The sequence below is a fragment of the Eptesicus fuscus genome, chromosome 14 (genome assembly GCF_027574615.1).
Source record: "Eptesicus fuscus isolate TK198812 chromosome 14, DD_ASM_mEF_20220401, whole genome shotgun sequence".
NCBI classification, from domain to species: Eukaryota; Metazoa; Chordata; class Mammalia; order Chiroptera; family Vespertilionidae; genus Eptesicus; species Eptesicus fuscus.
Window position 1 is genome coordinate 75,040,223 of NC_072486.1, and position 25,000 is coordinate 75,065,222.

At 36.6% G+C, this 25,000-nt stretch overlaps 1 protein-coding gene across 1 annotated transcript in view; it reads right to left on the minus strand.

Annotated features, from left to right (window-relative positions):
* FOXP2 (forkhead box P2) overlaps positions 1-25,000 on the minus strand; it is a 579,029-nt gene that overhangs the window by 5,415 nt on the left and 548,614 nt on the right. Inside the window, exons 18-19 of the mRNA XM_054725917.1 lie at positions 24,399-24,468; positions 23,461-23,624 (exon numbers count right to left, since the gene is read on the minus strand). Coding sequence (XP_054581892.1) covers positions 23,461-23,624; positions 24,399-24,468 — 234 coding nt within the window. The remainder of the gene's footprint in view (positions 1-23,460; positions 23,625-24,398; positions 24,469-25,000) is intronic.

Below are 25,000 nucleotides of genomic sequence, written 5' to 3' on the forward strand. Positions count from 1 at the left end.
CCTAACCACTCTACCTGCCTGCCTCATCACCCCTAACCACTCACTTGCCTGCTTGATCACCTCTAACCACTCTGCCTGCCTGCCTGCCTGCTTGATTGCCCCTAACCACTCTGCCTGCCTGCTTGACCGACCCTAACCACCTCTGCCTCGGCACTCGCTGTTACGGCTTTGTCTGGAAGGATGTCCGGAATGATGTCCAGGAGGTTGTTCAGCTGTCCGGTCTAGGTAGCATATTGCACTTTTATTATTATAGATTACTGCACTCAGTGGGGTCAATCATGAAATTCTATTGTAGCCAATACAAAAAGAAACTCAAGAAGAGGGTCTGTCATTGATATTTAATGAAACAGAATTTATTGTGCTTAAGTTTTACATGTATAAAACGTTACATTAAACCCACAGCACTGTACTATTATTGTAAGGAAAACCACTGTTGTTTTAAATTTCCAAAAGAAATCGTATATAATAAAAGGCTAATATGCAAATTGTCCCCTCGACCTGGAATTTGACTGGGAGTTCAACTGGGAGTTCGACCAGGGGGTGGGGCCAGCTGGCCAACTTCCCATGGCCCCTCCCCGTGGCCAGCCCCACCCTGATTGCCCCCCCCCCCACCCCGCTTCCCGATCAGGGTAGGCCAGATGGACTCCACCTGTGTACAAATTCATGCACCAGGCCTCTAGTTACAAAATAAAATTGTAGTCCCCCCAAAAAAACTGTTATTGATTAAAGAATAGCTTATAAATTTAAAAAGTAAAACATCTAATATATGTACATGACTAATTTGTAGATACTATTTTACATGATGAATAAACTAATTAAAGATTACACAGTCAATTAGAAAACTTGCAAGGTGCAATTAGGAAAATACATACCACAGAGGTAGGCAGGGGGATCAGGTGGTGTCTATGTATGTGTGTGTGTGTGTGTGCGCGCGTGTGTGTATATACACAGATGATTTCAGAATAGTAAAAGCCTGAAATCATAAAAACTGTTTTTGAGGATCGTTTTAAAGATAAAAGAAACTATTTTGCCTAAAATATCTACCAGTTGAATTCAACTACTTTGACTATATGCTTCACTGAAGTAGCCAATAGTTTCAGTAAAATGACTGATGAACCAACTGGTTATTATGGTATTATGTAGACATGTCCAGAATTTTAAACATTTATTAAATGTTTAATGTTAATATTCCCAAAGTACTCTCTAATATATAGAAAATCAAATCTTCTAATAAGATTACTTGTGAAAGTTCATATTCACTTAATGACTCTTATTTTTAAAAATGACATTTTGATTTAATAATCATTATGAGTTGAATTTTATAATTTTAGGTTTTCCAGGTTCAATCTGGGACTCAGAACATTTGAGTGAATGAAAAACTCTAAGTTATGAAAATAATTAGAATAAACTCTTAAGGTTAATATAATAGCACCTTCTTCCTAATTAGGTCTCATACATGACCCGTGAATAATCAAAACTTTCAAGGTTAAATGGCTGAATATTTTAAAACAGATATTAAGAAGCTGCAAGATATACACAGATATTTGACACTGTTTTATGTGATTGCACTCCAACCAATTATCATTAGTTTGGGCATCTTATAATTTAGATTTGACCTCTTAAGTAGTTGGTGGGTCTTCATGTTTCAGGGCACTGAGAAAACCTAGGAGTTCTCCCTACTCCGATTCAGTTTCTAATGCCCTGTTCCACTTTCATTGTCCCCTCAATTGGAACACTGCCATATTATGAGCCTCTGATTCATTTGTGTTTACCTTTCTTGTCTGTATTTCATTTGCATAAATATCCTGTGGGAAAGTCTCAAGTTGGATAAAGAGGAATAACAAACAATTTATTTTTAAAACACCCAGAAATAATTTTTTTAAAGGATATCTATAAAGGTATGATCAGGTGCATTCTCAGAGAATTTCAATATGCACAAAATTTATTTATTTCATTATTTCACTGACTTGCAAAAAAAAAAAAATTCTGTCTGAAGTGAGATACAGGGGATGACATAGGATTAAGTTAAAACCTTAACTCTTCAGCCATTCTTAATAGGTAGGACTCAAACTACCCACGTACCTCTGAGTAACTTAAAGTCCAGACTCAAAATACCATCCTTAAAACATCATGTTCAGCTCCTACTCCAAGATATTTCATGCTGACTTAGTCTGTGCTTCCCTTTTCAACCCTCTGTGTGTTCACAGAACCTGAAATTCCCTTCTGGTCTTTGTACCATCTCTGCATACCCTGTCTGCCATTTAAGAGCCAGACCAACTTATATCTTACCTACTTCTTAAGACTTGGTTTGACCTGTCCAGCTTGGGCTGATCTGCTACTCTGACACACCAAAAGCATTTTTTCTTGATCATTCTGATACTCAATACTTTGAAATCTTTGAATCTAACACTGTATCAAACATAATTTCATTCCATGTTCCTATTCTATAGATAAGAAAATGAGTGACTTTCCAAGGGGTGTGATAAGTACACTGTTTCTTGGAACCTTGTTATTCCTGCTCTATTGTGTCCCCTTATTCACAAGTACTGTACTGAACTGTCCAGTGGTGGCTGGGTTGGGTCTTGCCAACTAGACTATGAACATCACAGGTTAGGAGAGCTATGTACATAGCAAGCACCTAGTAAGTACATGTTGACTGAATAAATGGTATGCAATCAAGTCATAGTTTCATTTGCATTTATTCTAAAAAAAAATTCTCTCTGGAATTAAGTATTCCTGGTATCCTTCCCATCAGATTAGTTTGTGAACAAGGTATCAGACCCAGGACAGATGTAAATAAAATTTATTAACTAAAATAAGCTAAAACCAAAGCCAATAATTATTAATGCTCAGGTTTCAATATTTGATTGCCATCAAAACAATGTTTAAGAAAGAAAGAAAAAAAGTAGAAAGAGAAGTTTAAGCACCCCAACTACCCATGCCTATAAATAAGTGAAAGTCTTTTCAATAAAAATAAAATTCTTCCATGATTATCTCTATGTACATTAGGTTTCTCATTTTTGAATCTCAAAGGACTCCATGCTTTCCCTTGTCCCGTTGTACAAACTCAAAAGAAACAGAACACAAAGAAAACATGCCTTTGGTGGGCTGCAGGATGAATGAGAAATTAGTCTCTTCTGTGGTCATTAGCAGTGTCTTTCCCTCCTTGGCCCTATTACAGAATATGAAGGTCATCTAATTTATTTCCAGGAAAAAAAGTGGCTATCTCTACAGTGTTCATTTTTCCAAATTCTTCAAGGTACCAAGTGTTACAAGGATAATTAGATTTTCTTCTAGGAAAAATGCTCCCCTTTACCAAAGAAAACTCTCTGACAATTCAAATACAAGAAAGAAATCCCTTTAAAGAAACTCCCTCTCTACTGAGTGCTCACCAGGTCTTCCTATGTATCCCCTTTTCTAGTAGAATAATATAAAGATTTTAATTACCGGGGTGTGATTTAATACAATAAAGTTTTCGTATTTAATATTTTTATTAACTTGTAAGTGTAGTGTAAATAATACTGAAGAGTTTAGGCACCTTATTCGTATACTTCAGCCACACAGGTAAGTGGCTAATACATTGTTTAAGAATATAGCGGCTTTGAGGATAAAATGCTTGGGTTTGAATCCTGGCTCCTTTACTCTTAGCTATGTGGCCTGGAGGAAGTTACTTAAGGTCTCTGTCACTCTGTTTCTTTACTCTTAAAGGAGGAATAATGAAGTGCCTACTTTAAACAGCTGTTATGAGGATTAAATTATTATTTACATATGAAAACTACTTGGAACAGTACCTGGGTCATAAGTGATCAATAAATGGTAGAGATAGTCATGATGTAATCACAACCTTAAATCCTTTATGGAAAAAGGTATGGTATAAATACATGAATTAAGTTTTAAATATTATATGAGCTTAACTAGCTCTAAAAATATTTTAGCTCTTCTCGCAAAAAGAGATTTTTATTACTATAATAGGAAATTCATAAAACAAACATATATGTACTCCCCATAATACCATAATTATCCCAAAGAATTATTTATTGAAAACAAAAACACTAAGCCAAAAGCCCAGGTCATGTCTCAGATAATTTTTGAATCAACAGAAAAAAGTACATTTCAAAGTAGAATTGGCATCATTGAAATGCTCTGTAAAGAGTCCCTTCACTTATTTTCCTCACCCATCAATCCCAGACCTCATCATTACCTTGTCATTAAAATCATAAACCTACATCCATTGAATGGCCCAGGCCTATATCATATCTGTTATGCACATTAAGCTTATGCAGTCAAATAATACATTTTATGTTGGAAAAAAACTTAAATGGATTAATTAAAAGTAGACTAAAAACTGGAAATTTTAAAAGAAATAGCAATCCTATATAATAAAAGGGTAATAAGCAAATTGACTGAACGGCGGAACAACCGGCTGCTATGATGGACACTGACCACCAGGGGGCAGACGCCGAACTCAGGAGCTAACCCCTGGTGGTCAGTGTGCTCCCACAGGGGGAGCACCACTCAGCCACAGCCAGGCTGACGGCTGGTGAGCACAGCGGCCCACTTCCGCGGCAGTGCTAAGGATGTCCGTCTGGTGGCTTAGGCCTGCTCCTCTTGGAGCGGACATCCCCCGAGGGCTCCTGGACTGTGAAAGGGCGCAGGCCGGGCTAAGGGACCCTCAGCCCCCCCCCCCCCCCCAGTGCACGAATGTTGTGCACCAGCCTCTAGTCCTATCTAATAAAGATGTAATATGCAAATTGACCATCACTCCAACACAAGCTGGCTGCCCCCATGTGGTCAAAGATGGCTGCTCCCATGTGGACACAAGATGGCCACCACAAGAAGGCTGGCAGGGGAGGGCAGTTGGGGGGGACCAGGCCTGCAGGGGAGGGCAGTTAGGGGTGACCATGTCAGCAGGGGAGGGCAGCTAGGGGTGACCAGGCCAGCAGGGGTGACCGGGCCAGCAGGGGAAGGAAGTTGGGGCGACCAGGCCTGCAGGGGAGGACAGTTAGGGGTGACCAGGCCAGCAGGGGAGGGCAGTTAGGGGTGACCAGGCCTGCAGAGGAGGGCAGTTAGGGGCAATTGGGCCGGCAGGGGAGCAGTTAGGCGTTGATCAGGCTGGCAGGCAGAAATGGTTAGAGACAATCAGGCAGGCAGGAAAGAGAGCGGTTGGGAGCCAACAGTCCTGGATTGTGAGAGGGATGTCTGACTGCCCGTTTAGGCCTGATCCCAGAGATCGGGCCTAAATGAGCAGTCAGACATCCCTCGAGGGGTCCCAGATTGGAGAGGGTGCAGGCTGGGCTGAGGGACATGCCCCCCCCCCACTGTGCATGAATTTCGTGCACTGGGCCTCTAGTATAATATAAGCCCTGCTAGATAATACATTTTTTCGGCCAAACATTCCTTTGTAGTATGGATTGAGTAAAGTCCCTTGTATCTGTAAATGGCATAAAGAGCATCAATCTTACTTGAAAAAGCCAGTAACATAATACCGTTATCTCCTGTTGTCAATAATTAATTTAAAGTTTACTGTGTACCTTCTATATATAAGACATGGTAGGAGCATTTAAATGTCTATCAAAGAGCCTGCAATACGGCATGGGAACAATATGTACTCGAATAACTACATGATTGCCAGCCAGAAGTGTACTAAGAGAAGTAGCAATTAAGTAACAACAGAAGCGTTAACAGCAGGCAGAGATTATTTATTATTTGCCTCTAAGAAGAATCCCAATGGATATCATTAAAGACAGTAAAGTAAGAGCAAGTTTTGATGGACAAAATTGGAATTGTTGACTATGCAGATGATAAAGCTCTTTCTGGGTTTGAAGAAGATCTATGCTGGATGGTTCGAATATTCATCATGCCATTTTCCCCCACTCATGTGAACGATTTAAGGCATTTTACAGATTAAACTGCAGCCCTTAGCAGAACCCCTAATAATAAGTAAAGTAGAAATTACTTTAAAATATAGAATTGATTGTCTATAGGAGCAAACAGATGATAACATTTGAAACATCGAGGACTTACTAGGCTTGTTTGTTTTTAATATGAGCAAGGAAGAAAAAGAAAATGAGTGGAGTCACTGATTTTTTTTTTTATTGTCTCATTTGTGAGATTTTGAATAAAGGATAAAGTAGACTTAGTTTTAATATGTCTTATGGCAGGAGTCTATGAAGTTTGGATTGGACAATCTCCCCAGCCATTCATTTATTTATTGAACACCTAATACCTACCAGGCAACTGTATTATTCCAGAAGAGTACACATTGGCACAGAAGGGCACGTATAAAAGGTAAACGTGGTTCCCTTAATAGTCACGTTAATAGTTCTTCTAAACCTGATAAAATATGTCATATTCCTTTCAGTGGGTGTGGAAATAACTTCATCTTTAATTTTAAAGCAAATTATCCATTTGGCAAATAATGGATAGCCTTTCAAACTAGAATCCAGAAATTTATTTCAAACAGTATAACAATTTTCCTGCCCTTGAAACTAAAGATTTATAATTCAACTATTCCTTTTAATCTACTACTTATTATTTACTATGGAAAAGCAGTAATTTATATTTCCCGCTTAAAGACGGCATAGCCACCTCTTAATTTGATATAATTTATACTTGGGAGAATTAGAAAGCTATTTGGAACTTCTTCAGATAATTGGATAGAAAGTATTTAGTGATGGAGGGATGTAAAGTCTGTTGCTATTTTCTGAAATCAAGGTACAAAGTCAGCAACTTAAATCAAAGAACTTCTAGAAGGATAAAATTTTAATTATGAACAAAATCAGAAGTGAAATAAAATTAGTTCAATAGACATTATGTGCAAACTACTAAGCTAGGATCTGATGTGGAAATAGTTCCTGTTTTCATAGAGTTTTTCGGTTTAATAGAGTAAGACAAATACTGTACACAAGGCAGAATGTGATCCATACCATAGTAAACAAAGTGCAATGAAAGAAGTGAGATAAATTCTGGCAACATCATCCGTCACTGCTCTATGAAGGAGGGGGTTGTCACTTCAGGTAGGTTTTGAAATATATGAAAATGTTCATTATGTAGAGTTGAGAAAAAGTGCATTCTGGCTTTGGTTGGTATGGCTCAGTGGTTGAGCAATGACCCATGAATCAGGAGGTCATCAGTTCAATTCCCAGTCAGAGTACAAGCGTGGGGTAAGGGGTTTGCAGGAGGCAGCCAATTATTGTTTCTCTCTCATCAATGTTTCTATCTCTCTAACCCTTCCCCTTCCTCTCTTTAAAATAAATAAAAACATATTTTAAAAGTATAAAAATTAAAATAGATAATGACTTTTCATAATATATGTAATTTTGATAAATCTGTATATTTGTTGTTTTAATTGATCAATGAGGAAGGGAAGCAAATCCAAAACATTTGGATATTAGAAAGTGAAAGATGGGAAGATATCAAAATAAATTTATCTATAGTCCTCATTGTGATTAATATGCTTGTATTGTAGTAGCAATAGCTGCATGCATCAAGACTTGATCTCTGAAAATTTATTTATTTTTAATTTTCAGTTTATGTCATTTTAAAGAAAAACATATATTAAAATTAAATATAGTGGAAAAAATCTTGCATTTCCAGTAGATTTGAGTAGCAAAAAAGAGAAGAGGTAAGCCATTTTAAAAGTAAGGATATATGCCCTTGAGGGTCTTGCTAATAATCCCCAAATAATTGGTGAATTTTTAAATGTATACTCATTACTTATCTCTGCTTAATTTTAAGTTGAAAAATATGATTGCTATTTTGTAAGCAAAACAGTTAAATATCAATAATTTCATAAAGTTCAATCGAAAAGTCTATTTTTTGGTACATCCTCCATAAACACTTTTCTGATTCCTGTTGTTCATGTGCATACTTAATTCTTTGAATTCACAATTTGGTTATACATTTCTTCATTCCTTTATTGGTGTCTCTACTTATATACATATCCATCCCTTTATTATAGTTACACCTCTTTGTAGATACAGATTATTTACAATTTTTCCCGCAAAGTATGTTGCACATAGTAGGTGCTCAAAAAGTGTTTATTCAACTTAAATGAATAGAACTCATCTCTACTCCATTCAACCCACCAAGCCTTTACTAGAAGGTAATGCAGAGTAGTAGTTGATCTTTATACTGTAGTTAAATCTTTTAATCTTACAGCCCATCTTCAGCAATAGTACATAGCACAACACCAACAGAGGACTAACTGTATTTATACTAGTAAACTGATTTGTTGACTAAAAAACAACTGTGTTGCATCTTCACTTGTGAAATTTATAAGTACCCAAACCACCCAGGGCAGAAGAAATCTTAATGCTTGCCTACATCCTAAAGCAAAGAGTCAAATTATAGTGGGCAAGTTTATCTTTTTTAGATTGTGGTCACACAGTATATTTTCTAGAGGAATGCAAATTGTCTTCATTTTCTCCTTAATACTATTTTTCTTTACTATAATGGTAGAATAAGAAACACTATAAATAAAGTTCTCTTAATCTGAGATGTGAAAAATAATATGTCAATAGACATTAAATTATAAAGCCACAACAGTGTTTCTTATTTAGATGTTAACAAATGTAATAATTTATTTATATAGTGTCATCATGTATTAGAAACTCAGTGGCACAATGGAAATTTTATTGGCTTTCCAGAAATACAATATTTAGTAATACCATGAAACTAATGATAAAAATTTTATCTTAAATGTTATGATAAATATCAACAAGTGCTATAAGGAAAAGCTTACAATTAATGGTTCATAACTATAATATGGTCAACTTTAGGCAATGTAAAGTCAATTTAAACAAATATTGACAAGTCAAGACTAAATGTAAGACTAGACTAAAATTGTTTTTATATGGTTACTCATATAGGAGAGCCTTTACTATACCTTTTCTTCAGATAACTCTAGTTATTGAGAACATTTAATACATTTAACATATGGAAAAGAGTAATAGACATCCTTTTATAAAGATACTAGTAGCCCTGAGCACGAATCTATGTGCCAGTAGCTCTCTGCGGGGCCTGGCCGCTCCATGCCTGCTGCCTAGAGGCTCTCCATGGCCCAGAGGCCCATCCGCGGCTGGGCGTGGAACACTTGCCTCGTCACCTCAGGGACGAAGCAAGCATTCTGCCAGGCCGCTCATGCTTCCTGGGACTGGGGGAGTCTGGCGGGGCTGAGAGGACTGGGCGTCACCATCTTGTGGCTATGGGCGCTGCCATCTTTGTGATGGAGTGACAGTTAATTTGCATTATTACCCTTTATTAGATAGGATCTTTTAAAAAATTTGATAGAACATCTTTTCACCTTTTCCCTGCCCTAGCACACTTGAAGGATATCACATTACTCATTGGATAATACTAAAAAGATCTATCCTCATAAATAGCAGTAGGTCCTAATGCTTCAATTTTACTATGAAAACTAATTTTATTTGACCCAATATAACAAACTTTATCCAGTAACATGAACTTGTATATAGAGTACTTTTAGAAACATATTAAATTTATTGAAAAATTATGTATCAATTTCCCACTCAATACAGATTTGTTCAAGTCCTTGGTTTTAAAGTTTCTTGATTCTTACTTCTACTAATTGTAGTTTCAATACCTTTAACTTACATGGGGTATACTGGCTAACTCTAAAAGAAAATGTTTAAAATTATATGAATTCATCCTTATCTCTTATTTATTATGTCCTACTTGTTGGTCAATGACATTTAAAAATATGAGATTAGACTGAGTATTGCTATAGGCTAATGCTGTCCATTGATTTCATATGTTTTGACTATTTCACAAAATAGCATCAAATTTTCTAATTAAAAGGAACTACTCAGATGAGTTTTTCTTTTAATTCTCTACAGTATTTAGTACTTGCCACAGAATTATTGAATAAATAATGGTAACTAGTATGTAAGCATTTAAAAATCAAAGTAGATGATTAGCACTTTATCGATTTCATTTACATTTGCATACATTTTTTATTTAAATAGTTAGTTTGCTAATGACAAGCCCCTCAAGCTTACTACATAAGCACCTTTGTTTTGAAATGTAAAATAAAATCCACAATATAAGCACAGACTCTATTAAGATGAAAAAAATTAGTTTCATGAGGCTCAATTTTTTATTTTTATTGTTAATTCTGAGTTGCTAACTTCTGTTGACTGATATCTTGAAAGATGTCATCACATCAAACAAAAACAAATTTAAAGTAAGTTTTTTAAAAAAGACATTTCACAGGAAAACTGGTAAAATTTAGAAATTGTATAAAGAATGGAGATTGTGAAAATTCAACTGTACTCATTTCCTTCTAGTATATAAACACAAAATGATATAATTATATTTGTAATTTATTGGTAGATTTATAAAAATTCCAAGTTTTGTTATGTTCATTGTTATAAAGGCAGGTTGAAATGAGAAACAATTTATGCTTAAACGTTTTTAATTTTGGAGGGGTAAGTATTTTAGTTTAACATATCACAGAAATAAGCTAAGACATGAAACTACACTTATAAATGGAAAAGGTTACTTTTAAAAGAAAACATTTTGTTAGTACTTTTTAAAATGACAATCTTAGGTTAAAGAAATTATTTTCTTAATTTTACTTAAGCTGTTTATTCTTTTAAAATAATCCTGATTTCTTACACTAAATCCTAGATTTTATATTTTAATTTTAATCACACATTAGAGAAATATGTAATTCTCTTACAGAAATGAATAAGAAGGCCATATATTTAAAAATAACTAGAATTAATTTATCAATTAAGAAATTATAAAACTGATCTTTACTTGTATGGTTCAATGGCTTTCCAATTTATTATTTTTAAAGACTGTTTTCACTTTTGTAAATTAAAATAACATTTACCACAAAAATTCTAGTGTTGAATGAATTGATCTTTGTTTTGATTTGCAATAGTTTGTATATAGCTGCCAATAGTTTGTATACTGTATAGCTGACATTAGGACAGTAATCAGAAACACCACTCCAGTTCAACAGATAAAAATTGTGCTTATTTCTTTGATGAAAAGGTAAATATTTCTCCTCCCAGAAATGTGCCACCATTTTTAAAAGGGGATAGAAAAATTGGGGTGAACAAATAATATTTCAATTCCATATATACCTGTATAGTTTGCTTTCTTCAGAATATAATTAGAAAATGCCCTACTAAATTTTCCATACTTTTCACTCTGGCTAAGGATAAACAGCCAAATAAATTTCAAATTTTCTTCTTAAAATCAGCATACAACCTTAATCCTAATGTACTTAATAAATCTCTTTACTCCCTTATTCTATTTTCTTTAAATATTCAGTCAGTGTTTAATTGCAATGCAATATTATTTTCAGATAATTATAATAAAATGTTCTCTTCTAAGTTATATTGCCAATATTAAGGATGTGGTACACAATTCTATCTTATATCCTAACAGATCTGACTTCAAGCTTCAGTTCCAAAGTTCCACTTAAAGATAACATAAAGTTTAAGAAACATGACAAAAAGGTAGATTAAGGTTAAAGAAGCAATTTTGTAAAGTGAATGTGTGGTAGTCAGTTAGACAGATATGATTAGAGCAAGGAAGATGGGCAGGTACAGAAAGTCACTAGGCAGAAAGCTCCAGGTGCCTAGCAACAGGCAAAACTGGGAAAACAAGGACCTCACCCCCAGGGTAACCTTTCCTCCCCCAGCTATCTCTGGTCATGCAGTTTGAACCCCCATGACCTTTTATATTGCTTGTCTTTTGGCTTGGACTCTGCCCTGCCCTTTCCTCCCCTGGCATGCTGCTAGTCATGCAGTAGATCCCCTTAGAGGAGGAACAAGAGGCTGAAGAGCGGACTCAGGAGACTCCCATGCAAGGCCCTTGCACCCCTCCCTTAGGCATTAACCCCTGGGGATAACATCTAGGCCTCGGTTGTGTTTCAGTTCTAGGTTCAGAAAAGCAGCAAAACCAGACAAGTGAAGCGTGGCTCAGGATCAGCTGCGTTGACAAATGACCCCCTGCCCTGGTACTGACCCAATCAGTAGACACAAAGACCCTCAAAAAAGACCCTCAAAGGACACACCTGGAAAGATGATGACTATTCTATTGAGATCCTTCCTTAGAACCTCCCTCAAAACCCCTACTTTTAAAAGCCTTGAAGACAGAGGCCCCAGGCCGGCTCTCCCTCGCTCTCCTCTCTCACACCAGCCTCATTCCCCCACCCACTCCCCAGGCCCATTTCCTTGCCTCTCTCTGTCTCTCTAGCTGCAAGGGTCCTTCTTTGCCTCTGTGACCTGCTCCCTGGGCTCACACAGCTCAGCGGCCTCACTTCTTCCACAGCTCAATTATTCTACCTCTGTGGCTTTCTAAGTCAACTTTGTCTTATAGTTTGAATCTTGGCTCTGAATTCTTTCTTAGCCAGAACTGAAGTACCAAGGCTGCTGAATGGAGGTTCAATTGGTGCCATTTTTGCCACCAACAAATATATAAAATATATAAATTTCTCTAAGATTTCTTCCCTTACCTTCAGCATTTGATAGTTATTCAAATTTATACAACACTAGTAGCCCATTTGCAGGAAGAATCCTACAAGCGGCCGCTGTGGCCGCATGCACTGCCACTGCCGCCGACGTTGCGGAGACGCCTGAACCCAAGAGTGCCACTGCAGTCCGGCCCGCTCCACCCCACCCCGCCCCGCCCTGCCCCGCTCCGCCCCACTCGGGCTTTCCCTCTGGCAGCCACCTTGCTTTCTGATTTTCCTCCCTCTTCCTTCTAAGTTGTCTTCAGTCTTCACTCCTCCCTCCCTCAGCGTATGCAAATTAACTGCCATCTTTGTTGGGTAATTTGCATACTCACCCTGATTGGCTGGTGGGTGTGGCTTTGGCTGGTGGGCATGGCTTGGGCGTAGCTAAGGTGTGGTTAATTTGCATATTACTATTTTATTAGGTAGGATGGTTTAAGAAACTGAATTGTACAAGATTTGAAGTCGCATTTATATAAATGATTTCAGATAGTTTTGCAGCAGTGCTAATTTAAAAACATAAAATTATTTCAGATTTCCCATTTTTTTTATAAAGTATGTATTTTTTATTGATTTCAGAGAGGAAGGGAGAGAGAGATAGAAACATGAATGATGAGAGATAATCATTGATCAGCTGCCTGCTGTACACCCCCTGTTGGGGATCAAGCCTGCAATCCAGGCATGTGCCCTGACCAGGAATGGAACCTTGACCTCCTGGCTCATTGGTCAATGCTGAATCACTGAGTGAAATCAGCTGGGCTTCCCATTTTATTTGATTTATAAAAGTGATAGCTGTGACCCAAATGGCTGTAATAAATTAAAAATATAGATGTAACTTATTTGATTATTGATGAGTACAAATAAATTGTTCCTAATCTCAGAATCAAAACAGTTTCCTGTTAAGATACAATTGGTACCATTCTTGTGTCTTTCAACAAACTTTCAACAAATATTTAGCTATGGATCCAAGGACCTCTATATTACTAACCCATTGGCCAGAGAAATAAAAGAAAGCTAAATTATATCTTGACACTTGGACATTAAGTCAGTTTTGCTGCTGCTCCAGAAGTCCTTTGATTCATTCATCCTAAAATTGTATTTCTGTTTGTTCTTGAATTAAGTTTGTCAGAAATGTCAGGGTGAGTAGATGGATGCAGAAAATATGTGTCCTGTTTCTTTCTAATTCCCTCTTTGATAACTTGAGTTCTGACTCCCTGAAGATTTTGACCTTGACCTCAAAGCCCTCTGATTAGGCCCTATGGCTGTGGCTACCACCAACACGCCTCCCCCAAGTGGATCAACCATTTTTCTGGACAGTTGTCTATTTCCCTTTGCCAAATTGCCCTGAGGAAATGTGGCCCCTCAACTGGTGGCTCTTGGCGCAGCTGTCTTTTGGATATTTCTACAGAGACTGTCTCCACCAGGATTACAGATGGTTCATATCATTAGGTCTGTCTAATTTCTGAGACTGGCTGTTCTTCTGGAGCTATTCCTTTGCTCCAATCCTATATAATAAAGAGCTAATATGCTAATTAGATCAGACAGCAGAACTGAACGACCTTTGGGAATGACCTTCCAGAACAACCAGTGGGTGGGGGGCGGGGCTGCAAGGGCTGAGGCAGCCAGGGCTGTGAAGACCTACCCTTGCATGAATTTCATGCATCCTGCCTCTGGTTAAACCATAAGACTGACTCAATGTTCAGTTTTCTCCTGAAATTATTCTCACTTATGCTCTGTTAGTTCTAAATTTTTAAAGTATGTTTTTATTGATTTCAGAGGGAGGAAGGGAAAGAGAGAGAAACATCAATGATGAGAATCATCAATTGGCTGCCTCCTGCATACCCCCTACTGGGGTTCAAGCCTGAAAGCCGGGCATGTGCCCTGATCAAAATCAAATGTGACTCCCTTGTTCAGAGGTCAACACTCAACCACTGAGCCAAACCAGCCTGGGGAACAACTTCTAAACATAAGAATGGAATAAGGAGTAAAAATAGTATTTACCTTTCATTCTAAATCTACTGAAGAATGTCTTCCTTTGACCTTCTAATTAACATAAGGACCTTATATGTAATGTTGCAAATGTAAATTTATTAATAGTAAGATAATATTGTGTGACCAATGATTACTTTTACTCCTGCCTTTTAAGTGTCTTTCTATTATTCTACCTCCAGTCTTCAAAGAATAAGATGTTGAGCCAATTAAAGAATATAAGTTTCCACTAGTTATATTAAACTATTTGGTCATCTACAGTTTATATAAATTATTTAATTCTGTCCTAATGAGAGAAACTGCTGCTGGAAATAGGAACACTGAGATAAGGTTTTAAACTGTTTATTGGTGCCCAAAGTATTCAAGTATATTGTGTTACTTATGTGCCTGATCAATTTTAAATTCCACCAAAGTAGTCAACATACAGTGCTTTTAACATTTATTAAAATATAACATCATATGTAAATTACCTTTATATTAACTAATAGTCTGAAATGATAGCCAACTTTATATAATAAACATAGGTTATAAAATGCCTTTCTTACTAAATACACATCTACTTCCTAAGCCATATGTCAAAAGCTAAAGTTAAAATATCATATAGGTATGTAAAAACCTTCCATTTCCCCTGGTACTAGACATAGAAAAATATTAATACTGAATAACAATATTCATTTTTTAACAACCACTCAATGGTTTCTTTGACCCCTATGGAAAGAACATTTCTGAGGTTCAACTAGTGTTAGTGCAGATGAAGATGTACCTCTAACAAAGTATCTTCCTTATATAAAAAACAGAAGCAGTAAGCTCCAATACTGTCAGCTAAAAGTTTTCTGACACATTTTGCCTAAATTGTGGGGATTCAGATATTGGATGTCAGATATCATTTATAGAGTTCTAGAAAAATCCTTTAAGACCCTGCAGGAACCCACACATTTCCCCAATTGGCATGGTGGGGATATAACACTTTTCAGCTGAAGGCACTGCAGCTCTGGGAGGATCTTTTTATTAAGAGGAACTAGAATGAGTTGTAGGTGCCACATATGGGGATTGGGATAATGTAAAAAAGAACCGAAGCTATGGAGACACACTTGCAGCACCTAAAAAAAGATAAGATGATAAAGAGCTCACATAATCATAAGTTCTCTACAATCACTTTGGAAAGAGATCTCAAAGCTAACTAGCAAAGTTAATGAAAATGTTTAGAGATTAAATAAAAATGGAATTAAGTCAGAACAAAAATTTTGAGGCCCAGAAATAGGAAAAAAATAAAGGTGAGACAGAAAAATTGTTACAAGTTGTGAACTAGAAAATTCTGTAAAAACATAATACGTATTTATGTTTAGAACTTCATAATGCATCTTAATGATCTAAATATCAGCAAAAATAGTGCAGGTTTAATAGGCATTTAGACAATGAGAGAGAGCATTCCACTCGCTCAAGTTGTCAGTCACTTTCAACTGCTTTCCTCTGAAATACAGAGCCAATTTCAAATGCTTTTGTCCACAGAGAGTGAGATCTAAGATCTGTAGGGATTTAATATAAAATATCACCAACCAAAGGTGTAGGGTTTTCAATTGTACATGTGCCTACAAATAGCAATTTAAATTTTAAGGCAGCCAAAGAGAATAGAAGAAAGGTAATATTATATACTTGAATGTTTTCATTATGTTTCACGACAATTCACAATGTATATTAGATTTGCAATACCGTTTTACAAAGTGGGAGTCTAAAAGTCCCTTTTAGATGTCTTTGGTTGCAAAGTATTATTGCCAGGAGAGGCTGAAGTTTCTTATTGGAATGATAACAACGACTGACGTTCTCAAGAGGCAGAGGATGCTGGAAAGATGACTGGGACATGCAATGTACAGACAGTTCTGGGGCATGTGTTCAACATGTTAATCAAAAAGATGAATCTCCATTGCAGTCCTGAAATAATACTGCACTACAAATTTCATGTGATACCTGAGCCTTTGACTTTCTTACCCTAAATTTTTGGCTTCTTAAGGACATAAAAAATATGTTTTCTGGTCTTATATGAACCATATTAACATCTGATTCTACAAAGATCATTAACTCTCAAGCTTCAAATATTTGCTTGAATAAGAGGGGAAATAATAATCACCAATGACTAATATAGAATATTATCAAGTATAACTTTGAAATGTTATAGAGGCTAAGAGGATTCAGGCATGAAACAAGAATTCATCTGAAAACTCAACAGTAGGAGACTCTAATCCTCAGAAATGAGAAGAACATGACAAGGGAAGGCTTTGTGTATAAAGCCTTCAATACAAAACCAGCTCAGGAAGAACATTCATTTTGATCTCTAGAAAAAGAATTTGAAAATAAAAAAAAATGGAAATCGTGTTTAACATTTTTACAAAAGAAAGATAGGCAAACCTGAACCAACTTATTGAGAGTGGGGAGAAACAATTGCTTAATAAGAAAGAAACAACTGAGTTTAAACTAAATATGGTGGGTACATCATTAAATTTCTCTTTTTGCCTCAGGTTTGGAAAGAGACAGGAAATGGATTGATTCTGCCAGTAGGAGTTCACCTTCCAGGTCTACTCCTGATGTTCTCTTCTCTTTTCATTCATTTAAGTCGAACACATGGGAAAAGAGAGTACGCTTAAATTATTTCTGCCTGAACACATCATCAATCCTAATTCTTTAAGTGGTTCTTTTAAGAGGCAAACATCAATATAAAATAGAAATTTAAAGTAATTTTATCCATATTCTATAGAACTCTGAAAAGTTAGGTAATCAGGTATATTGGTACTGAAGTACATAAGAGAAGAGTATTATAAATTGTAATGATACTCAGCTCAGACTCTTAAGGAAATATTTGTTCAGACCATGATGGCTCTAGAACTCTTTCAATAGCAGTAGAAAATCAAGATTTTTAAAATCTATTGATTAAAAAGTGTCAAAATAAATTTCAAAAATCTGTTTAGAATCTATATTATCCCACCTGGCTTCAACCTGTCCTACTCCTTGATAAAATCCACTTAGCATTCATCTGACTTATACTGCATTGATCCCAGTATATTTATTTCTTTTTCAATTCACCTTCAATAAGATAAATAAAATTTAATGAGATCTGGGAGGATAATCATAAATGAGATGAAAGGGCCAGCCTCTCTCTATTCACATAAATTAGGATAGTTATAAAATATATTAACTAATTAAAATAAAATTTAAAAAGAGTACTCTATCAATATTTAGAAAGATCTCTTTGCTCCCTTGTAAAGATGAACACTGCATTTACTTATGCCTTCTTCCTAAAATCTCTTGTTCTCCCTTCTTCTTCAGAGTTCAAAGACAATCTTGGATTTTACTCTTGTAAGTATTTCTTTGTGAAGTCAATCGACTTTAAGCTAAACTGTCATCTCCTTCTTAATTCTTCCTAATCACTATCAGATGGTTATTGAATGCTTACTTTGTATGCTCTGAGGTGCTATATACTACTAGAGGCCCGTTGCATGAAATTCGTGCATGGGGGGGGGGGTGTCCCTCAGCCCAGCCTGCACCCTCTCCAATCTGGTACATCCTCTCATAATCCAGGACTGTTGGCTCCCAACCACTCGCCTGCCTGTCAGCCTGATCTCCCCCTAGCCACTCCCCTACCAGCCTGATTGATGCCTAACTGCTCCCCTGCTGGCCCGATTGCCCCCAACTGCCCTCCCCTCATGGCCTGGTCACTCCTAAATGCCCTCCTCTGTAGGCCTGATTGCCCCATACTGCCCTCCCCTGCAGGCCTGGTCCCCCTCAACTGCCCTCTGCTGCAGGCCTGGTCCCCCCCAACTTCCTGAACACATCATCAATCCTGAACACATCACTAGACCTGCAGGCCTGGTCGCCCCCAACTGTCCTCCCTTGCAGGGCTGGTCCCTCTCAACTCCCCTCCCCTGCTGGCCATCTTGTGGTGGCCATCTTGTGTCCACATGGGGGTGGCCATATTGTGTGTTGGAGTGATGGTCAATTTGCAAATTACCTCTTTATTAGATAGGATAATTTATCTAAAATATCATCTTTGTCCTTAAGTTAAGGATATGTGCAAAATGATTGATCACCCACACATGCACAAACACAGACATGCTCTCATATACACTGTGTTGCTTCCAGGAATAAGCCCTTCAGAAGAGGAGCAGAGTGTGGGTCCTGACAGAAAACTTACTTTGGAAAATAGAACTAGGCCCTGGAGGAACAATGGAATTTAGGTGAGGGAAAGAAGATGAAAAGCAAAAAAGAAAAGAGCAGAAAGCTAAATAGTTAAGGGAAAACAAATGTACTAGTTTGGCAAAAGCCTTTGTTAGGGACACTACAAGAGTAGAAGTTAGAGTGGAGGGAAAGTATTAAATGTGGAGCATCAAAACGAATAATATGGATGCTAAGGTGGTATCTCTTATTTTCCAAAAATAATTTGTAAGAAGCACTAATCCATAGATATTATGCTCTTCTAAAGCTTCAAAACATCTCCATCAATCTCAGGAATCCTTCTATATTTTACCATATAGGATTTTACCATTTTGGAGTTGAATGGCAAGACTGAAAAAAAAAAAAAGTTTCAGTTTTGTTTTGTCCTGAATCTTAAGGACATTTAGTTCTTGGTTTCAGGAAATAAGTGCTGAACTCTTCACTTTCCCTCTTGAACCTTTCCTCCTGTGTCCATTCTTGTTCTTTGTGAGCTTTTAAAGTTTCTAAGACCTCTCCAAATTTTCTTCTTTGTCCTCCGCACTCCATTGGTTGTCTTGTTCTAGTATTTCTCTTTACAACGCTTGTATCAATTTCTTCTCTTCAAACCCAGTCTTCTACTTAAGTTAGATACTACATATTACAAGAATTACTTCCGCTTCCAGTCTCTCTCACCTCCAGCATATCCTACTATACATAAGCTTCATTCAGTCATAGTTCATTCAGTACACTTTTAGATTACTTTACCTAAAGCACAGCTCTGATACTGTGAAGCTCAAGCTCATAACATTCACAGGCTCCATACTGGCTAAAATAAAACCCATAGCTTGATATTTAAGAGACTCCACAGTCTAGTCCCACTTCATATATTCTAAATTCCATTTTACTTTTTATACTCTAAATTCCTACCAAAACTAATAATCACTGTTTTCTAGGCACATATCACAAGTTCCTGTTCTGGGTTGATATTATTCTCTTTTTGAATTGTTAATTGTGTACAATGTTAGATTACATCATCCTATATAATAAAGAGGTAATATGCAAATTGACCATCACTCCAACAGATAAGATGGCTGCCCCCATGTGGTCAAATATGGCCGCCACAAGATTGCCAACAGGGGAGGGCAGTTGTGGGCAATCAGGCAGGCAGGGGAGGGCAATTGTGGGCAATTGGGCCGGCAGGGGAGGGCAGTTAGGGGCAATCAGGCTGGCAAGGGAAGGAAGTTAGGGGTGACCAGGCTAGCAGGAGAGGGCAGTTGGGGGAAACCAGGCCTGCAGGGGAGGGTTAGGGGTGACCAGGCCTGCAGGGGAGGGCAGTTGGGGGCGACCAGTCCAGCAGGGGAGGGCAGTTAGGGGTGACTAGGCTGGAAAGGGAGGGCAATTAGGTGTGACCAGGCCTGCAGGGGAGGGCAGTTAGGGACAACTGGGCTGGCAAGGGAGCAGTTAGGCATCGATCAAGCTGGCAGGCAGGCAAGCAGTTGGGAGCCAGCAGTCCTGGATTGTGAGAGGGATGTCCGACTGCCCATTTGATCAGGTCAAAACAGGCAGTTGGACATCCCTCTAGGGGTCCCAGATTGGAGAGGATGCAGGCTGGGCTGAGGGACACACACCCCCCCGTGCATGAATTTCGTGCACTGGGCCTCTAGTTTTATATAAAAAATTTCTTATCCTGCTGACTCTAGTAGATGCCTACCATGAAGTCAGGCCTCATATTGTTTAAACTTCATATACCTTACTTCATGAATTATAAGAAGATGTGGGAGGAAAAGAAAAGTGATTGTCTAGTAAACTTACTGCATGCTTATGAAGTGCCATTAAAATGGGAAATATTTTAATATTGTTTATAGTCTCATTTACAATAACAATTGGGTATTACAAGAGGTAATATAAACCAGTAAATGTGTACACAGCACTATGAGGGACACACAGAGCAATTATTATGCTTCAGACACTCATTTCATTTGCAAGTATTCTGAGAGGTAGGTATTACTGCTAACCGCATTTTCAGCTGAGAGAACTGAGGGAAAAATGAATCTTGTTCAGCTATTAAATGCTAACTCTGGGAATGGAGCCCCTGTAATCTGTTACCAGAGCCCATGTACTACTGATACCACCAGACTTTCCTGGGTCTAGTTTCTAATTGCATCCGCATAACTGTCCCCTCCAAACAACAATAACAAGTACCATGACTTCTTTCAGGACACATAAGTAGGCTTTTTAAATGGTTCATAAAAATTCTTCCATTTCTGTTTAATTTTCAAAGTACTTTGACATGCATTCAATTATATGCAGCCAAATTTCGATTGAGAGAATTAGATAATATTTTTCTTTGGCTTATAATGTACATAAAATGTCGAACATTCTTTAAGTGAAAGTTTCTAAACACTCTATAAAGGTGAAAATACAAAATACTGAAATGAAATACTATCAGCAATATTTGACATCTTATATACAAAAAGTTAATAACAGCAGAGACAGATTAAAAAATGAATGTAATTCAATGTTTTGCATGATAATTAAAAGTTTGATTATAATTTATATAAATTAGAAAAAGACAAGATTTGGCCTTCCTCTAATTTTTCTTTTCTGAAATCGATTTCTAATAAGCTGAGGGAAACTTTCTTTTAATCTCTCTAAGAAAAATACATAAAATATACATATATGCATAAAATGTACAGTTTGTTAAATGAACATTTTAATTTTATAAAGCCATAGTGGCAGTAAATCAGGCATTATATATACACTTTTTACATATCATTTTAAACATAATATTTTCTTCTCTGACATATTCCACAATTATACTGTAGCTAAACTAATAAAATGAAGAACCTAAAATAGTATTACCAAATGAGGAATATTACAACCCTAAAAATGCCATAATTTAGCCTAATATTATCTTAAGTTCTAAAAAGATAATGTTTGATAAACTACTTTATTGCATCATTATTTTTAATTTTAATACCATTACATTAAAAATACTTCTCTACATGTTCTCTATATATGGTCTATAACAACTATCTACTGCATCCTAGCAACAGGGAGTTTGTATCACAGCTTAAATACTTTTATTATGAATGTCATTTCTCTAAACTAGGCCTTTTCTTAAAGGGGGAAAACAGGCTCTCACTCTTATTTGCTCTTTAAAATTGTATTGTTTTACCATTAGCATACTCAGGAGAATGGCTGACAGTCAAAGGCATGCAGCTACCCTGTGCCTGGCTCCAGGATAAAGCAGGAATAGAAAACTTTTGTCTGATTGCTCACTTCCTTATTTTACTGTGCTGCTATTCTCCAGAGCATATATTCATGTTCTTGCTACTTCGAGTTTTATTACTGCTTTTGTATTATTTAATACATCTAAAGACACTTCCGAAAGACAAATTTTTCCATTTTGAAAAAGTCATGGTTTCGAAACTGATGAAACACATTAATGTTCACAGTGTGTTTTTAAAAAAGGTGATAGAATAAAAGTGCTATAAAGCAATTAGGTACATGATCTGAAAGACATTAATATGTCAAGTAGAATAAGATGTTTTAAAAGTCAACAAAAATAATACTCTGTGAAACTAGACACAGATAAAGATCACATTTCTCTTTCAGATCTTTGACTAGATACTTAATTCAAACATAGGTGGAGAAAATATAAAAATGAGAGAAAGTAATAAGCTTACCTCAATAATTTTAAATTGGAAGTATATAACGTTTAACTCTAGGAAGTACATATAGACATACATTATAATTCAATATAACAACTGAATGGTATACACACACACACACACACACACACACACACACACACATATATATATATATATATATATATATATATATATATATATATGTGTGTGTGTGTGTGTGTGTGTGTATGTATATGTACATATATATATATATATATACACACACATATATATATACACATGTACATATACATATATATATATAATTCAGATTCTTATTTTTTTCCCCCTGAATTCTAGGTTCTCCCATAGTCTGTACATTTTAGTAAACAAGAAACTGATATGGTTGGCCTATTGAATAAGCTCAGGCATTTTTTAGAGTGTTATACACATTTCTGAAATTCACAAAACATCAATTTTTAATACATCTACTCTCTCAGCTCCATTAAAAGGATGGTAGGGGAAAGATTTTAGAGTAATTAATGATATAGTTAGCTGCTAAATATTAATAGGAATCGTAGTCTTGCATAAAATATAACGTATAAACCTTGCCAATACAGACGCACCAGTAATTAAAGTTGAATATGTAATTACACTGATTAATATGACAGGCAAAAAGTTACACTTTACTGGTTTCTATGTAAACTGTGGGTAACAGTTAAACTTCGCATTTTATGGTTTATAAAAATGGGCAATATCTTGACTACAGTTCATAAATGGTTTAGAGACCTGCAATAGTAGTAAAAATTATGCCAACTTACTCCATCATAAATATTCTTACTGCATCATGCAAACCAAACTGTGATAATGATCCATAAGATATAGAGTCATCTTAGACACCGCTTTACATCCCAGAGAATGTTCGTTGTATTAAGAATTTGTGGAGAACTGTTACTACAATAATTATGGGACATTGGAGAGATTCTAAAGATTCTTAAATTTGATTTGGATACACATATTCACATCATGAACACGGTGCAATTTAACTCCACTTAAACTTGTACTTTTTACTTATACATCATTCGAATCTTCAGAAGAATACTCAATTTTAGGAGCATATGAATATAAGCTCTCCCTTTTATGGAGTCTGCTAACCACGCTTACATGTGTGGCTGAGGCGAGCAGCCCGGACTGCTGTTCCCATTGCTGTCCATGTGATCCAAGGAGCCATTGAGATCTTCGTGGACAGCCTGGAGGAGGCCGCTGGACGCGTTATTGATCAGGCCGGGGTTACTGAGCAGAGGTAAACTGCTCTCTGCCAGTGCAGCCTAGTGAGAGGAAGAGGGTGGAAAACAGCTTGTGAAACGCTCTTGAAAATGATTTTTAAAACATAAACATTCTTTTAATGGGTTGGAGTCATGGTGTGGATATTTTAGAAGCATGTAAATAAAGCGCACGGGAGGACAAAGATTTCTAATTGGCAACTCCTGGCGGAGATACCAAGGAAATGAGCTGTGATGCGAAAATATGGAGGGAGAGTTCTCCCAGAAAACTTCTTTCCTCCTGTTTTAGCCTTCCACATAATGAAATGCTGCATCCTCACTTGGAGCGAGAAACTCCGAGATAATATAAGCAGTTGCTCTGCTTTTTAAAAATGACCAGAACTTAACTCAAAATAAAGAAGTCCTGGCATTTGCCTCCTCTGCATAAAAATTATATATTATAATTAAACTTTAAAGTTTTTGCCACAAGCACCATGTTCCCCAACACTATGATGTGAAATCATTTATGACAGCCTGGATAAATATTAATGCATAGCCACATGCATTTGCAAAAGCTTCTATCAATCTAGCATTTGCAGGAAAACCGAGTATTCCAGATTTTGCCACAGGGTGTCCTTCTTGCTTCTTCACATCAAAAGTATCTTGAATTAGGATCAGTGCTTTCTACAGAACTAGGTACTACAACTTACTTAGATGATAACCAACTATTAAGCACAATCACAACCCCACCTATAAACAAAGCCATGACCAAAAAGAAAAGAAAAAAAGCCAAAGCATTCTAATACAAGGACAATGGAAAGGTGCATTTAATGATATTACCTGCAAACTGGCATTAAGAGCTGCTCCATAGCCTAAACTGGTAGGTATATTTTTTACTAAGGTTGGGCTTCTGGAAGAAAAAAATATAAAGATGATCTTTAAGTTAAAATAGAAAATGCCTGGATGTTAATAATCTTAGGTAAAAAGCTATGTTCTGGCCTGTTTTCTCCCACTGCTAGTCCAGAGGGGATGGGTCTCAGGCCAGAGAAATGAGGTAATAGAGTTCAAATATATAATTCTCTATTTATTATATATATTGGTCAAGGAAGATAAAGAAGGAAATTAAGACTGTTGTGTTCAAGCAAATGGAAGCATGACCTGTTTCTCTAGCCACGTGAGGTTTTATTTCCCCCAAAACCCCACATTCCTATAACATTTAAAAATATAATATACAAATACCAATCTGAAGCAACCAGGAAATAATTAATGGTTAATTTCGAGAACACTATGAATTAACATAAAAATTACCATAGTTAATTAAGTGACAACATAATGGATTAACTATTTCTTGAATAGAGAAATAAGGACATACTTGACTGAAGAAATCAAAAGCGAAGGGCCAAGAGTAAATAAAATACATTCAAGTCATGTCTCCACAGAAG